At 42.8% G+C, this 17049-nt stretch overlaps 2 protein-coding genes across 6 annotated transcripts in view; one reads left to right on the forward strand and one right to left on the reverse strand.

The window, feature by feature from the left end:
- Positions 1–5657: 5657 nt before the first annotated feature.
- LOC140845536 (uncharacterized) lies at positions 5658–10127 on the reverse strand. Its single transcript, XM_073219934.1, has 3 exons — positions 9818–10127; positions 8710–9782; positions 5658–7372 (listed from the first exon to the last, which is right to left on the reverse strand). The coding sequence occupies exons 1-2, from the start codon at positions 10125–10127 to the stop codon at positions 9073–9075; spliced, it is 1020 nt and encodes a 339-aa protein (XP_073076035.1). The 3' UTR covers positions 5658–7372; positions 8710–9072.
- The window catches only part of DAPK1 (death associated protein kinase 1), a 162151-nt gene continuing 154438 nt past the window's right edge, over positions 9337–17049 (forward strand). The window contains exons 1-2 of one of the 5 annotated variants that reach the window (XM_073228745.1): positions 9337–9635; positions 10466–10635. In XM_073228745.1, coding sequence (XP_073084846.1) covers positions 10574–10635 — 62 coding nt within the window. In that variant the 5' untranslated portion in view covers positions 9337–9635; positions 10466–10573. The other 4 variants (XM_073228749.1, XM_073228748.1, XM_073228746.1 and 1 more) reach the window with 4 other exon arrangements.

Here is a 17049-nt window from a genome sequence, read left to right on the forward strand (position 1 = left end):
AATCTCATGCACTTTATGGCAGATCAGCTTGTCATCAGCCCATGTAAATGGGTGGATTTTTATCCAGCCACCCCTTACTGAAGGTTTAATCTCTTTGAAACTGTTTTACCCCAAATTGGCAGAAGTCTCATCCCCTGTCCCACTTGGGTATTAGAAATCCAACCCCTTATTTTCCAGAGGCTGAGACCTTTCCCCAGTGTGGTCAGGATCCACTTTTATCTTCCTCCTGTATTCCTGTGGCTTTATCTTCCTTACTTTCTTTTGGGTGCCGATGTGCATTTAAGTGATGCTTGTTATATGTTATTGTGTTTTTAGCACATCACAGCTAGAAGGTTTGGGGTTTCTTACTCATCATACTGCCAGGTTCCAAATGCCATTTAGGTTCACAGCCTGGCTTCTGTTAGAGACTGAGGGAACAATTCAGGTTGGTCAGATTTAGACATATGCCTCTCTAGGCAACTCTATAAGAAAACAAGACTATTAAAAAGTTCAAGGTTTTCCAATGAATTTGGAAAAGCTGTTATGCATTTTTTCCTGGGGGCTTTTCTTTCTTTTTTTTTAAACTAAGGTATCATTGATGTACAATCTTATGAAGGTTTCACACGAGCAACATTGTGGTTACAACATTCACCCATATTATCAAGTCCCTCCTCCCTCCACCCCCCGGCTCCACCCCATTGCAATCACTGTCAGCATAGGAAGATGCTATAGAGTCATTACTTGTCTTCTCCGTGCTGTATTGCGTTCCTGGGGGCTTGCTTATATTTCATGATAAACAGCATTTTTAAATGAATTGCAGAAGCAGTAAACAGTAAAGGGGTGTTATTTTTGGTCACATTTGGGATCCTTAAAAAAATGTCTCTGTAGCAACCATTGGTGTCAGCAAGTAACACATGCTGAGTACCTCATACCATCTTTTGAAGCTGCATTAATAAGTTTAAGGCCTCTTATTGGTTTAAGGAGCTTTTCTAAGAGAAAAAGGGGAATCATCTCAAACCTCCTTGGGCAGATATTAGAAACCTGGCCCATGGCAATTATACCCCCAGAGTCTTTCCAGACTCCAAGGAGGCAAGCACAACTATTATTAATAAACCATTTAATTAATACTTATTTTATTCAGCATACTATTTTAATTAGAATTTATGATACTATAAAGTTGCACTTTATGTGTATTTTTTATATATATGTTATATATATTAACATGTATCTGTAACAATGGAATGCTGGGGTGGACATGTACACTGCATTTATACCCATTTTATTAGGCTTGGAACATAATTGTACTTGTTTGTATTTTCATAGAGTTACAGTTGCTGAGTCTATGCTTTTACAGCCCATTTTTGTTTACTGCCATGATTTATTTCATGCTAAATCGGTCAGGAACACAACCTCCAATTATCACACTCTTCCCATGGAAAAAAGCTGTCTGTTTTACCATGGGTTGCATTATGGTTAAAAGTCTGTATATATACCAGAACATTATTGTAGCTAATTAATTACATTAGAAGATAATTAACCCAGGAGAAAGTACTCTCCATGTATTACCATGTGCCTAGTATCATGCTTTTTTAATACTATCTTTTTGAGATATTCTAAAAAACGTAAAACAGACTTATAACACTCAAGAGCCTACAAATATTTTAAAAGCTTATTAAATGTGGCTTATAATCACATACCTAATCAAATTACTCCAAAGGCAAAACCCGTTTTTAAAAGACATATTTAAATCAATTACAATGCAATTTTTTAATTGGTTAATATTTGAAAAATTGATCACCTATGCAAATTTAGGCTGGGACTGGGGGTGGGGGTGGGGAATCTGTTTTGTAAACTTCAAGAGAGTAGACCGGAGAAGGAGGAGTAGATGGAGGTGTGCAGAAGAGATGGGAAATGCATTTTTAACTTCTGTACCTTTTTTTGGTAACCTTGATTAGGGACTATTTTCATTGATTGCAGCTGGAGAGCTCCATTTGGGGAATTTTTTTCTTGGAAAATTGTGTAGGAAATTTCAAAAAGACCAAGTGGGTCCTTTCATTAAGAGAATTCTGAAGAAAAACAAAATGTGGCTTCTTATAAATCATACTTTCCAGAATCTGTGTTATTCACTCAGTAAATAACTGAATAAATGAATGAGCATTAAACTGTCAGAAGTAATTCTGGATTCCTAAGATGCAGTAAGCCCAGCATAATGTTCTTGAGGGGTATTTCCTCAGAAATTTTCATCATCTCAAAATTTCTGAAAAGTAAGAGAAAACTGCAGTAGTAATTAAGCAACAAATTATACCCATTTTTCTTGTGTGGGTTTAAGAAAAGAAAATATTTGAACTTACTAAGTCTATATAAGCAGAAAACACCAATTTCATAGGTGTATAAACTTAAGAGGTCTTGGTAGGAGAATACAGCATTGAATGGGTCAAAGATTATTGCTCTATTTGCAAACTGACAAAACCTTCTGGAAAACTTTATGACAAGTTTGTCTTTTTAAAAAAGCAGTGTTTGTAAAAATCCTACCAAACTGCTATGAATAAGGTTGTAAATCACTTCACTGGCTTGAATAATGGAACTTGAATTTCATGAAACCACACCAAGAAGCCTAGAGGCTTTCATTGACATTGAATCTACTATAATATTTTACACCTATCTGCCCAAAAAAAGACATATTTTGATACTGACTGAACATATTCTTACCATAATTTTTGCAGACAAGAAAATAGAAATCAATGATATTAAGTCTGATGGTTTAAAGAGGTTCGTTAGTCACCAGCAGAAAAAAAAAGTAGAAGCAATAGAAAATAAATATAACAATATTCACTAAATCAGTGTAGCTGTAAGTTTAGATTTTTATCTTGAATTATTATTGGTACATCTACTTCTAATGGTTGAATAATGTTGAGTGCTTCTTACTGTATGACTTTTTTTTTCAGTCTTGCTTTAAATTTGTTTGATAAAACAGAAACTCCTTAGAATGTTCCACTCTTATACCCAATTATATCTTCACATTCTCAAAGGGAATGTAGAATCTGGTAGCTAACCACACTAAAAATCCAATGGCAGGGGATTCCTATGGGGAAAAGGGTACATTCTTCATGAATTCTAATTTGTATGTACAGTTGACCTTTGAACAACATGGGGGTTAGGGGCAAAGGAAAATCTGCCTATAATTTTTGATTCCCCCAAAACTTAGCTACTAAGAGCCTACTGTTGCCTGAAAGCCTTACCAATAACATAAGCAGTCAATTGGCACATACTTTGTATGTTATATACATTATATACTGTATTGTTACAATAAAATAAGCTGGAGGAAAGAAAATGTGTTTCTCAAATTGTTGCAAATTTTCCAAATATATTTTGGAATTCCAAAAAAAATTTCCCATATATTGATTGAAAAAAATCCATGTATAAGTGGACCTGTGCAGTTCAACTCCATGCTGTTTAAGGGTCAAGGGTAATAGTAAAGTGAGTGAATGTATACTGCTTAGAAGCAGCTCTTTGTACCTTAGTTAGGAACCTACCTGACATTCTGAGTCATGAGTTTTATAAGTGCTGGTAAGAGTTACTAATCTCTGGCTTCAGGTAGTGTCAAAACCTAAAAGAAAAAGGACTAGACATAAAAGAAATCAGGCTAAGGGCAAAACCTGTAACCACAGACATTTATAATCTCCTATGGCCTTTCAGACACTGGTCAGTGACTTGTATGTGTTTATTTATACCTGCTTGTTTTTACAAAGGATTTAGTGGTTTAATTTAGAGATGCATTTAAAACCACAGGGCACAATCAGCGAAAGTTGGAAAGAAACTGAGTCAGAGGGAAAGTAGATAGAGAAGTGGGCCCTCCAGTTCATAGGGCCAGGGAAGTAATGTGAAGCCCTTATCTTTAAACCCATGACTATAAAAAGACCATGAGTCTGGAGCAATGGTGGTAGAAGGGGTGAGATAGGTGCTTCACAAGATTTCGAGCTCAGAAGGAGGTGTGTAATGTGCATTTGCGATTTTGTTTATGAATATTCAATTTTACTATAGAAAACAAGAAAATAAATAGTATGGATGAAACTCACAAGATGTGTTAAACGTAAGGAAGTTAGTAACTTATTAGACCAAGAAGACAGCAAATATTCATGATGCGGTGTATATGCGCAAGAATATGAGGCACTTGATATTCATGAGATCTTTTGTTTTGTTTTGTTTTTGAAAATTACTCTTTATTTAGAATGAGAAAAGAAATCACAAATGATTAAAATGCTGACCAACACCATAAATGTCATAAAAGCAGGAAAATTATATAATATTTTATTAACTGCCTGACAGATGACTAAAATATTTTTTCCTACTTTTTTTAAGCCACATACTCTGTATATCTCTTCTTTAAATGGCAACAATTTAGTAATAGTTCTATTGAGAGATGACATTCATGAGGTCTTAATTCACCACCACTGATGATACCCATTCTGGTCCCAAAAAACACAAGTAAAACCAATTGTTGCTCATCAGACTAACTGGCAATCTGCAGCTACTGGCCAGGCATACTTACTCCTCTGTATTTGCTTGGTTGGTGTGCTTCTGTTCCCAGAACCCCTAGCACAGATTCTGTTCCCAAGAATCTTTTTAGTTCTGCATCCTGCCTGAGATGACCTCATCTACCTTCATGTCCCCACTCTCCTGGTGTATGCCAGAATCATCCTCATGTACCCCATAGGTACCCATCTCCACCTAGACCTCATCTAGATGCCCCATGGGCACCTCAAACTTCATATCTCCAAGGCTGATCTCATCTTCTCTTTCCTCGAACAGCTTGTACACCTATATTTCAGCCTATAGGGCAGCAAAATCTACTCAATCACTCAACCAAAAAAGTAGATAGCATCCTGTCTCTGTCCTTTTCCTAAAGAAACAAGTTCTATGGCTTCTACACCTTGTTTTTCAACAGTATCTTGTTTTTCTTTACATGCCACCTCTAAGGATATGCTGCCTTAGCAGTAATCAACTCTGGGTATCAAAAAGTCTTCAGAGTGAAGCCCCAAGTGCTGAGCATACTCTTGCCAAGTCGGGATCCACCTTGGCTTCTCTCTCCACTCTTTCCCCAATCCTGGGCTTTATAAAAAAAGATCCCTCCCTCCACTACTCTTCCTTCTTGCCATTTCACTGCCTGAGCTCTGATTTCTTACAGATGCCTTAATGAGACATTATCTATTTCACACCTGTGATTTCCTCTTTCTAGATACCTTCCTCTCCATCCCTACTGCCCTGCAATCCACCGCCCCATCACCCACCATTTTATTTTGATAACTCTTAGTCTTCTTTCATGTTTTGTTAGGATATCAGCTCCTCTAGGAAATGTCCCCAAAGCCCTAGGTTTACCCCTATTTTCACCCACCATCCTTGGCCTTTGTCTGAATTAAGTGCCTTTCCTTTGTGTTTCAACAGAAGTCTGAGATTCCTCTCTCATTATACTACCAGTCAGTGTCCTGGAGGAAAGAGGTGGCACACTCAGATTAGGATGATTTAAGGAGGTGTGAGAGAGGTGCAGGAAAGCTACAAGGGATGGGACAGGAACCCCAGGTTGGTAACTGTGGAGTGGCATCAACTCTGGGTCCAAATAGACAATAACTGGATAGAGAAAATCATGTAGAAGAGGTTACCTGTTGAGGAGTAGTAAACTTTATTTGACAGTGACAGACACAATCTTGTAGCAAAAAAAGCAGGAAATAACCATCTTTGACTTCATGCCAGGGTCCCCAGTGAGCAAACTGACCAGCAACCAGATGACAAAAAATGAGTGAAAATAATCTTAAACCTCAGTCTGCAAACCTGTAAGGGTGAAGGATAAAGAGTGAATCTAGAGAAATAACTGGATTATATCTAGCACAATCACAATGTAATGGAATTGTCTCTTTGTTCATCGTCTCCCTTATAGACTGAGTTACTTGAGGACAGAAGAAGTTCCTTTTATCTCTGCATCCTTAGTATCTAAATATACTAGATAATATGTGCTTATCCTTGGTTCAGAGAATATGGTGAATTAGATGTTACTTGGAGGACTATACTTTCTCAGCTTACCACATGTACTATTTGGAATCCAGGGGAAAGTGTAGAACAGGATGAGTTTTATAATTTTCATTGTCTGACAAAAAAGCATCCTGTGGTGAAGACAGATTTCTCTTGGTACACGATGCTGGAAGGTATTGGAACCAGTTATGTGACTGCCTACATAAGAGGCACTCAACTCTATAGTGGGGAAACCATTTTCAGTAGGGAAACCACAAACGCAGGAACATTCTTCATGGGGCTGCTGAAAAATATTAGCCCTTGATAAAAGCCAAGGGAATGTTATGAAAATAAAACCCAAAGGTAAACTGAACTAATGTGGTCCACTCTGACTGACTTTAGAACATTTTGTCCCCATTACCATTAAGCCTTAGACTTCAAACTTGACCTCCTAAACAAACCTCCATTGCAATCCTCTGTGGATTCTCTCTTCTCTCATCGGCAAATAGAAGAAAAGGATCAACTGAGAAACTCACATCCACTGAGGGACTATGGATGCTTTAGAAGGCAGAAGCCTGGGTTCCTGAATGACTATGTGGGGCTGAGCCCTCTCCCCACACCCTGCAAACATCTGCGCTGAGAACAAGAAATAAACCTTTAGTGTGTTAAAACTCTGACATTTGTTGGCTTTCATAGCAACAGTTATTTTACCCTAATACAGATGTAAAATAATGTTCTAAAGTCTATATTTGAGCTATCCCCATGATTATCATAATCCATAGTCCATATCATAATCATTTATTTTCATGGAAGTTCTTTCTCAACTGGAATCCCATAATTTAACAATTATTGTACTGTCTTCCATTTGAGAGATGTCCTTCAGAGCTCTTCTTGCTTGGAACATGATAGAAAATACAACATACAAAGCCCTATCTCATGCCTTATTTCTTTATGTTTCTCCCAGCAACTCTTGAGGAATGTGCAAGGGTCTATTATGGTCCCCATTTTTCAGGTGATGGAACTGAGACTAAGAAGGTTAAGTATAGTGTAAATAAAACAGCTAATTTACAGAGTTATTTGCAGATTAAGCAAGAGAATAATTTAGTCTGCCTCGCATCTGGTACATGTTAAGAGTTAAGTTTTCTTATTTTCTTTCTAGCTTTCTTACAAGTTATCTATTGCTGCATAACAAAACACCCCAAAATAATGACTTAAAAACAGTCACAATCATTGATTCTGCTCACTGGCACTTTGGCGGTGAAAACACAAATAGCTGGGGTGGGGTTAGGGGTAGAATTGAAACAGCGGGCTTCCTTGGGCTTCTCTTTCTGTGGTGTTTTCACATGGTATCTCCACATGGCAGTCCCAGAGTAACCATGGCAGCTGAAGGCTTCCAGAATGAAGGGTGAGAGCAAGCAAGAGCAAGAGAGAGAGAGAGAGAGAGAGAGAGAGAGAGAGAGAGAGAGAAGAAAGGGAGAGCGAGTCAGACAGAAGCTCTAAGACCTTATGACCTAGCTTTGGAAGGACATTACATTTGTCATTTCCTCACACTTTCTTAGAAGCAAGCCACTAAGTTCAACTCATATTCATGGGGAGAAAAATTAGATTTCACTTCTTGATTGAATCGTTGGGCATGTTTTCAACTATGACATTTTTCCTCTCTAAAATGCTTCCCTAATTTAGCACAGACATGAAGCTTAGGGGTAAGGGACACATTCAAGGTCATTCAATTGTTAATGGTTCCACCAAAATCAGCTCCGATTTTGTGACGCCTAATTCCATACCCTTTTTCATTCCTCCATCCAATCTGTGATCAACACATCAAATTAGGGTAGGTAAGACATGCTAGTGCCCAGATGACGCCAATTCTTTTCACTGCGTTAGAGTTACTTTATAGGAAAAATATTACCCATAAAGCAGTTATCATCAACACTTCCCAAGTTTCTCCTAAACATCTGTGTTTTTAATTTTGGCCCCCAATGAATGTATTCATTTGCATTTCTCCCAGATGAATCACTTCTTTTTTTTGTTGTTATTTTTGATTGTGTTCTCACCTCTCAAGATCTTTTTGTATTAATTCTCAAACTCATAACTTCAGTTGATACCACCTCCCAGTTTGGAACCCTCCCTTGATTTCATAATCATGAATGTTGCCCTTCCCGAGGGCCACTGAATAAAACACACTTAAGAAAAAGGTCTGACATAAGTTCTGAAGGGCATTTTTTTTTTTCCTCAGGAGGCCAAAATCTCTACAGTTGAAAATTTCTGGTGCACCAAAGATAATTTTTTTTAGAAAATTTGGGCATATGATGAACAACTATGTGGATCTGAAATCTCAGAGAGCTCACAAACGGATTTTTGTAATTCTAGGCAGTAAGGTAGGTTTCTTTGTAGGAGGTTTTCTCTTTTTGGGGGTATCCCCAGTGGTCTCTATGGGGAACTATCTTTTTTGTGCTTGGGGCAGGCATGGTTTAAGAAGTAGAGAGAATGGGTAAGGGGTCTCCACAAGATATGGGGTCTCTGTGTAGACCAGCAGAGCCCTCAGCAATATAATGCAAGCTACATAGTTGGGATATTTTCTAGTAACCACATTTTACAAAGAAAAGATGAAATTGATTTAATAATATATTGTATTTAATCTATTTTATGGGTTGGCTATATCCAAAATAGTAGCATTTGAACATATAGTTAATATAAAAATATTCACAAGGTATTTTTCATACTTACCATACCAAGTCTTGGAATCCGATGTTCACACTACTTGCACATTTCATTTGGGACCAACCATTAACAGTCAACACCATAATGGAAAGCACACAGAAACCCTTCGCTTCCGTTGCTCCATTGGGCCTCTGAGACCTTAACCTTTTCTCTGGTTGCATACCTTCGCACCATTCAGCTCTCAGCTTCAAACACCTATGCCAGAGAGGAACCCCATCTATTGAGGCTGTTCCCCCTACCATTCTCTATCCCATTATCCTGTATTATGTCTCCATAGATTTGCTCTCTTCTAAAATGATCGTACTTATTTGCCTACAGATTTATCTCCTATCGTCTCCGCAAGAGTGTAATTTTCAGGAGGGCAGGGATTTAAAAAAATCGATTTCGGTCTCTGATTTCCCAGTGCCGAGCCCCGTGCCTGGCACACGCCGGGCGCTCGGTACACATGTAGCAGAGCGAAGGAATCGTATTTCTCTGGACCGCAGCAGAGCGGGCCGCGCAGAGGCGTGTCACAGGTGGGGCGCCCACGCTGCGCGCGGCGCGCTCCCCAGGCTCCGGGGGAGGGTGTGGGTGGCGGGGGTGCGCGGTAGAGCGCGCCAGCGAGCCCGGGCGCCGAGCGGGGAGCAGCAGCCGGCGCCGCGGAGAACGCAGCGCCTGCCGGCCAGGCAGCTGGGAGGTGGGTGGGCCGTGCAGCCAGCCCGCCCGCGGGGCCCCCATTGGCCGCCTGCCGGCCGCCCTCCGCCCGGAAGGCGGCGAGGCGCCTACGGGCTGCTCCAGAGCCGAGTGGGAGATCCCCGCCGCGCCGACGCCAGGGCGAACGCGCGGGCCCGCGTCCCCCACCCGCTCGTTCTGTGCGCTCTCGCTGCCACCCGCCGTGTCCCCAGCGCCGGCGCCCACGGTCGGCTCCCGACTGCGCTCCGGAGGGACTCCGGGTGAGTGTCCGCGCACGGGTCCCTGGCTCCTCCCGGGCCCCGCCGCCTGCTTTTGCTTTCGCAGCAGCAGCGGCGGCGGCGGAGGCAAGGCGGGGTTTGCCCGGGCAGCGCCCACGGCCACCAAAGGGCCGGGGCGGGGAAACTGGACTGCGGGGAGAAGTGGAACCGCAGCCAGGAGGCACCCCCAGGCCGGGTGGGAACAGGTGGCACGGGCCGGGCCGGGCGCTTTGTGTCGGGGCGCTGGGACCCGGAGCGGGCGGCCGCGCCTCCCTCGGCCGCTCCCTTCCCTCCCCTGCTCCCCCGGGCGGCCGCACGCCGGGTCGGCCGGGTAACGGAGCGGGAGTCACCAGGAATGTGCCTCTGGGGACTCTCTGGCCCGCGGGAGGAGAGGGGTGGCGGCGGGGACCCGCGAAGTGCGGGGGCTGCCCCGCCGCTGCGGGCTGGAGAGGGATGCTTCCCGCGCGACGCGCTCCGCCAGGGCGAGGGCTTCATTCTTCCGCGGCGTCCCTGGAGGTGGGGAGCTGGGTGGGCGTGTGTGCAGAGAAAGGGGAGGCGGGGAGGCCAGTCACTTCCGGAGCCGGCTCGTATCTGTGCACAGCGCCCCACTTTTGGAGGCGCAGACTTGGGGTACGGTTATGGGGGTCTCACGCGTGCACTGGCGGTACGGGCTGGGGGCGTCCTTGGTTTTAACAAAGGGTGCTTCTCTCCACCCGGCGGGGAGGGGCAGCTCGGGAAGGGAGGTCTTCAGCAAGCAGCTCTTAGCGTTGGGGAGGTCAGCTTCCTTTTTGGATCGTCATTTTATTACTGTTATTGCCATTTTGTTTTTAAAGGATTGGAGGCTGATGTATGAGGGGCCCACGGAGGCGGAGGAGCGGTGGTGATGGTTTGGAAAGCCGAGCTGAAGTGCGCTGGGTTTTGGTGAGGCGTGACAGTTTATCATGACTGTGTTCAGGCAGGAAAACGTGGATGATTACTACGACACCGGCGAGGAACTTGGCAGGTACTGGGGGTGCCGGGAGCGCACGCTGTTGCGTGGTGGGAATGCATAATACTAGGGACAGTGGGTGGTAAACAAATGGAGTTTAAGTCAGGCATCTCCCTGTCCCTTCCAAGAGATGCACAAATTACAGAGAAAAGAGGTACTAACCCAGCTCCGAATAGGGGCCCAAAATAAACCACCTAACCCAAGGGGCTGGGGGTGGGGAGGCAATTTCGCTGTTAGATTATGATACAGAGTGTACTGATCAAGACCCTTCAACAAGAACAGACATAATGGTCTGCAGTAACTTTTGTGCTTTCCAGGCAAAAAGGGGAAACACTAAGATACAGTTGTACCTGCCATTAGTTCTTACATGTGATTTAAACAGTACAAAATAATGGACTTTTAAAATCTTAATGCTTTCCCTCTTTCTGAATTTGCAGAGTAACACGAGCAGGTATTGGTAGGTCAGACATGGAGACTTGCCATATGTTGATGTTGGGCTTGGATTTTCTAACATCCTCCAATGGGGAATTTAGTTATCCAGTCGGTGTTAGTGGTTGCTGTGGTTTCATTCACAATGTTAAATTTTTAACAAATGATTGAGAATCTAATATGGCTGTCTGAATTCAGAGCATGCTTCTATTGCTGTGGGAGCTGTGATTCTGAGTGTACAGTCCTTCCATTTCTGGGTGAACAAAGGGTGGTTTCGTTGGGGGCATCTAAGGGCTGGATCAGTTTCCCCTTGACTGGGTGTGTAACTAACTGCCTGTGTTGAGCTCTGGCCTAACTTTAGCAGAAAACCTAGTTTTTCACACCTAAATTTACATTGAGCATGGGGCATTTGCAGTGTGTTTGGGTTGGGAGTAAAGTAGGCAAGAAAATCTTTAAACAAAAAAAATAAGTGTGTATTTATACATGTATTAAAATATGTATTTTTCCACATACACTTGATGTTGTGATACAAAGCTTCCTTTTTTTTCATGAAAAGGAAATTCGAAAACACCCACACCCTAGGTTACCTAATGAGAATTACGAAAGTTGAGCTTAACTAAATTTTCTACAAGTTCAAATAATTGTGCAGAATGAAAGCAATTTTTAAAAAATTACTGTAACAGAATACTAATGTGTGTTTAGTATTGACTCAGGACATCCCTGGGAGCCTGTGTTTAGGTGGAGCTTACAGTATGTTAGAGATTTCTGGGTGAATCAGTGAGGCAGAAAGCTTTCAAAAATTATTTTTCATGGATATGTTTGAGGTTTAAGAGTATGTGGTTGAAATCTTTAACTAGAAATAAATCACTTTATTCCTGTGGTTTTCAGCAAAATGAGTGGGATATGGAGTTTTCTTGTGGGAGGCAGGGGAAAAACTGTGAAAGAATATCGTTTAATTCCATTTCTGTTGTGTGGCCTGCTTACATAAATTCTCTTAAAAAGGGGGATGATTAAAATTAGGTGAGACAATTGCTTTCTGGATCAAGTATAGTGACTTTATTTTCATCAAGCTGTTCTGGTAGAATTATGTGTTACGAGAAGGGAGAAAAATGAGGTTGTGGCTGGCGGGGGGTTTGTGATCTTTACACTGTGGGTGGGGTGACGAGCCCTCTGTCTCTGTGCTGGGAAGTGGCTTGTTCATCTGTCAACTAGGATTCCGCCTTGACTTTCTCTGTCTACATTTCTGTGTATACCTTTCTTCCTACTGTGCAAGACTAATTGACAAGTTGTTTATTGAATAATTTCATTTATGTGACCTATGAATTTGAAAGAAGTGCTCTGAAAAACCAGGAGTTGGGGGATTTTGTATCTGGTAGAGCTGCTTTGTTTTTGCCTGAAAATGGGGGTAAATAGTTTTTTTTTTTTTTCTGAAGTTTTTTCATAACTCTTATGATTTTTATGTGTGCCTCGGAGATAGCCACTTCCTGAAGTCAAGTCCTGATGTAAGACAGACATGTAGGAAGGATGCTGCTTCACGTATCACTGGGAAAGGATTGGGACTGGAGCAGGAGGTTAGTGGCAGAAAACGGAAATGGGCAGATAATACAGATCGTTCTAAACAGTGAGTTAAAAGAAGCCCAACATCTAGGATTTCAGGCTTTATCTGCCTATCTCAAGCAGTCATCTAAATAATAGCTACACTCTTAACTTACACATACACTGCGGCAAACTCCACAGCTAGAGGAGGGACGATGGGTTCACTCATTTAGTATTATTATTAGTAATACTATTATAAAAAGTATTTATATATTATTGCATAATTTATACTATTATATATTATTATTTTTATTACTATTCTCTTTTAGGAAAACAAAGAGTCTATACGTATGGGTGTGAGTGTGTATGTGTCTTTGTGTCTTAGTGTGTGTCTGTGTGTACTGCCTGGGACTGCTGTAAGAGCTGTCAACGTTTAATTAATGCCTGAAGGAACTTCATAAAGTTTGATTATTATAGTAGTGATATAGCCAATAGACTACAGGACAGATATTCTCATCCAAAATCCAACTCTGCGACTGTGCTTAGTAGCTTTATAACCTTGACCAGGTCACTTAACTCTCTTGGACCCTCAGGATCTTCATAACCTTGACCAGGTCACTTAACTTTCTTGGACCCTCAGGATCTTCTAGTAAGTGAGAGGCCTAGTGCCTATTTCATAGCTGCTGTGAAAATCAAGTAACCTGACACATACAAAAGTATTTTGTCAGCAGTAAAGAGTTAAACAAGTATAGATATCATCTGCAGTACTGGCTGAGACATGTGGGTGTACCAGGCAGGTTGATAACTTGGCCTACAACTCAGTATTCTTTTAGAATCTCTTTACCAGTTTGGGGAGGGGGTCCCCTGTAGAGAAGGGGTTGTGGGGAGACGTGTTGCTTTAGCACTTGGTCTCTCCACTCTGACTCTGTCCTCCACCTTGCATACCCTCCAAGTGGAAGCAAGTCCCTGCAGTGAACAGGGCCTGTCATCTTTAGAAGCGTGGTGACCTTCTGTGTTGACTCCAAGAGGCCCTGTGGGGTTTCCCTCTCCATCCTGGGAGGTGCAACAAAGAGCTGCTCCCATCACATGTACTGGTCTCTGGGAACATTCTTAAAAGGCAGATTTCTCCCCCTGCTGCTACACTTGGGTCAGTTTAATGCCCAGGCTGCCTTATCATCTCCTATCAGCTGGTTTGTCCTACTGTCAGGCTCCAGTTTCCAGTTATACCCTTAGCTGAGTTTCAGACTAACCCGTGAGCCGTCTGGGCACCACTGTGAGCACTGCCTGCCTGAGGGCCTGGCCTTCTTTCCTATTCTGCTCTCTGACCTCACATGATCTGAAGAGCTGGGTCCCACCTCCAGAATAAATCCCTCCAGAATGGCTTCTGCCTTTTAGAAGCTGAAGACATGCTGCGTGTGTGGCGCCCTCCTGGTCCGAGCCCACAGACTGACCACGCCATGCTGTCTCTGTGCTTCCTGGTGGCAGCATTCTTGGACTGCCCCTTGTAGCCAGTTAGAACACCCCTTCTGGGTGCATTCTGTGGCCTTTCTTCCCTCGGGTGTGCAGCATGCTGGATAATACCAGGCAAACGTTTAATTAATGCCTGAATGAGCCACGGCAGGCCAGCAGATGCAACACTGAGACCAGAATGGGATTTCAGATGCAAACAGGGATGCTGAGGCTGATGGAGAGGAAGTGTGTGGGGTAGGACAGCCTCCAGACACTCACTGGAAAGTGGGGAGTCTCCTACCTTTGTAGGATAATTAGAGACAGTGGCTGTAAACATCTGACACATAGTTACTACCTAAGATATTATTTTTAATGACCTGTTTTTCCCATCCCAGCATTTAACACATTGCATAGTCATTACTTATTTGGTTATCTTCTTTCCCCACAGGTTGTCACAGGGTTGTGACCTTGGACTTGCTCATCATTTTTTCTCTCTAATGACTAGTTAGGTGCATGACACTTAGTGCTCAATAAATGCCTGCTGATTGAATGGATGGATTAATATATGTAAGGCATTATGAACACATACACACACACATGTATATATACATATATTATATATGCACATATATATGGCCCCAATAAGTGATGATTCTGGTGGAGATGAACTTAGGATATTAAAGGCTGCAGCTCATAAAAATAAAAGCCGCCTTTGGTTTTGCATTCTCTGTGGCTGAATGTATACAGCAGCCAAAATTTCCAAGTACAAGATCAGTTTTAAGCAAAACAAAGTGGAGCATTAAATATTTTACATTGGTTTGGATGGTTGCTGGAAGCAAATAATTCAAATTTAAAACATTCTCATTTTGACATAAAATCCATAGGCATTTGAATTGAAGGAAGGAATCGTAATAAACCTGACAGGCTAAGGACATCTTTCATTTGGTTTACTGTGGACTGCAGGAGGGACTGTCAACTCCTAGGAATTACGGTGATCCTGTGTACATGGAAGGAGGAGGGAGCTGCCGCATGTTTGCTCTCTGAAGTGGGAGTCACAGGCACACGAGGTTGACGAGTGAGATCATCTGGTAGGCCTGTGTGTTGAATGGGGTTTTTTTCCCTTGGCACTTCTGCTTCCGTATGTCCTCAGCTGTTTCCTCTGATAGGAAAGGCTACAAACTTTTAAGAGAGATAAAGTTCAAATGTATATTTTAGAGGTAATGTTCAGTGACTTTTAAATCCTGTGCATTTTAGGAAGGTCTAAATGATGGTCTTCTAGGATGTAAAGGAAAGGCGTGATGATGGAAACAGGTGTCAGCTTGGACAAATGCTTGCTTGCAAGCTCCAGGAAGGCATAATTTAGGTTCCATGTGGCTGGGAATGCAGGGGATTGAGGCTCTGACTGATGGGGCAGCCAAGGAGCATGGAAGCTGACTTCCTGGTCCCCCATCCTCTACCCTAAGCTGGTGTCTTACCCAGCCTTCATAACACTAGAATGCCCCTACAAACCCACATTGTGAGCAATATACAGCAAGCTTACAGAGATGGAGGCACAGAGTAATTTCAGTAATTACCTACAGGGGTTATATCAGGAGAGATGATATTGATTGGCCTGTCCTCTTGTCTCCCAGCAAAGTTGAACCCCATGAAGGCAGAGACCACTTCCTTCCAGTTGGGGCAGGGGGAGGGGGCCCTGGGTGGGGAGACACAAACCAGTGCTCCTGGATCCCTCTAGATGTGTGTGTGTGTGTGTGTGTGTGTGTGTGTGTGGTGGTGGTGGTGGTGTGTGGGGCAAGGTCTGGGCCCATGGGCAACAAGGCCAAGATTATGTCTGACCTCTGTGAGGACCCCCTGGCTTCCCACAGGGAAATGTGGGATGAACTTTCACCCTTAATTCTAGCCAACTAGAATGGTGTACCTAAGCTAACCAGGCATTATGTATGGATGAAATAAAACCTGATTTTAGTAGAAACTTATTTCTGATCATGCGACTAGGCCACCAGCCGGTGGGAGGGGAGGGGCTTCCACTGGAGTAGGGCTGCCCTAGACACCCTAGGAGATGCTAGAAGCGGCTGGGGTGATCCGAGAGTCCTCCCTTCTCATCCTGTCTGGTGTGTGTGCTCAGCCCAGGTGGCTTTCCCAAGGCAGCTGGTTAATAGGTAGCGAGAGAGGCACCCAGATCCTGGGCCAGGCCTGCTTCAGCTTGTGCTCCGTACTGTGTATGATTGGACAACTTTACTTTTTTGGAAGCCAGTTACAGTTGGTATTTGAGAGAGGTGATTTAGACAGCCACCGAAGGCCAAACCATTTTGATACCTGCATGGGAGGGCATGGCTAGGAGCAGCCAGTCATTGTTCACCTAGGCCTTTGTTTTCACCCCAGCTGGAGCTTGCCCTTCCAGTTCAGGACACCACAGGCACTTTCCTATACTTGGAAACCTCTTTCCTCTTTTCAGCGGCTGGTGCCACACAGTTCTCAATGGGGTGAGTGCATGGCCTACTTTAACCCAGCTCCCCAAGTTAATAGGTTAGCTTTGTAGAAATTTCACAGACCACTTTTATTATTAACTTTTGAGTAATGTAATGTATAAGAGTTTTGGCTCTGCTTGAGAGGCCAGCCCCTAAATAACAAGTAGTTTCTCATTTCATTAAGCGGCACTGGTCTGTCTGGCTTCCGGCTGGTGTGTGACTGTTCCAGACTTTTATGCGGAAGGTAATACTCAATTGCTTTGCGGTGGTTTGTTGTGGTAAATTATCAAAACAATGTATCATCTCTTGGCCTTGAAGGAGATTATATAGCAGTATAATTATTTGTAATAAACCCATATATCACTTCATTAAATTTTCAATGAATTCCTTTAAATGTGCAGTTAGTTGAGAGTGGAAGAAAAAAGATTGGCATTCCATTTTTCTATAGCATCTAACTAAAATGGGGTTAAAATAACTTGGTCTAACTCATAAATGTTTCTTAAGTAAAGCAAAGAATTGTGTGCCATCTCTAGGCTTAAAGCGCTAG

The sequence above is a fragment of the Manis javanica genome, chromosome 2 (genome assembly GCF_040802235.1).
Source record: "Manis javanica isolate MJ-LG chromosome 2, MJ_LKY, whole genome shotgun sequence".
Classification (NCBI taxonomy): domain Eukaryota; kingdom Metazoa; phylum Chordata; class Mammalia; order Pholidota; family Manidae; genus Manis; species Manis javanica.

Coding starts and splice junctions, on each gene's coding strand:
- LOC140845536 (XM_073219934.1), bottom strand. CDS start 10,127: ATGAAGCCCTCGCCCTGGCGGAGCGCGTCGCGCGGGAAGCATCCCTCT. Junction 9,783..9,817: donor TGTTCCCACCCGGCCTGGGG/GTGCCTCCTGGC, acceptor TTCTCCCCGCAG/TCCAGTTTCCCCGCCCCGGC.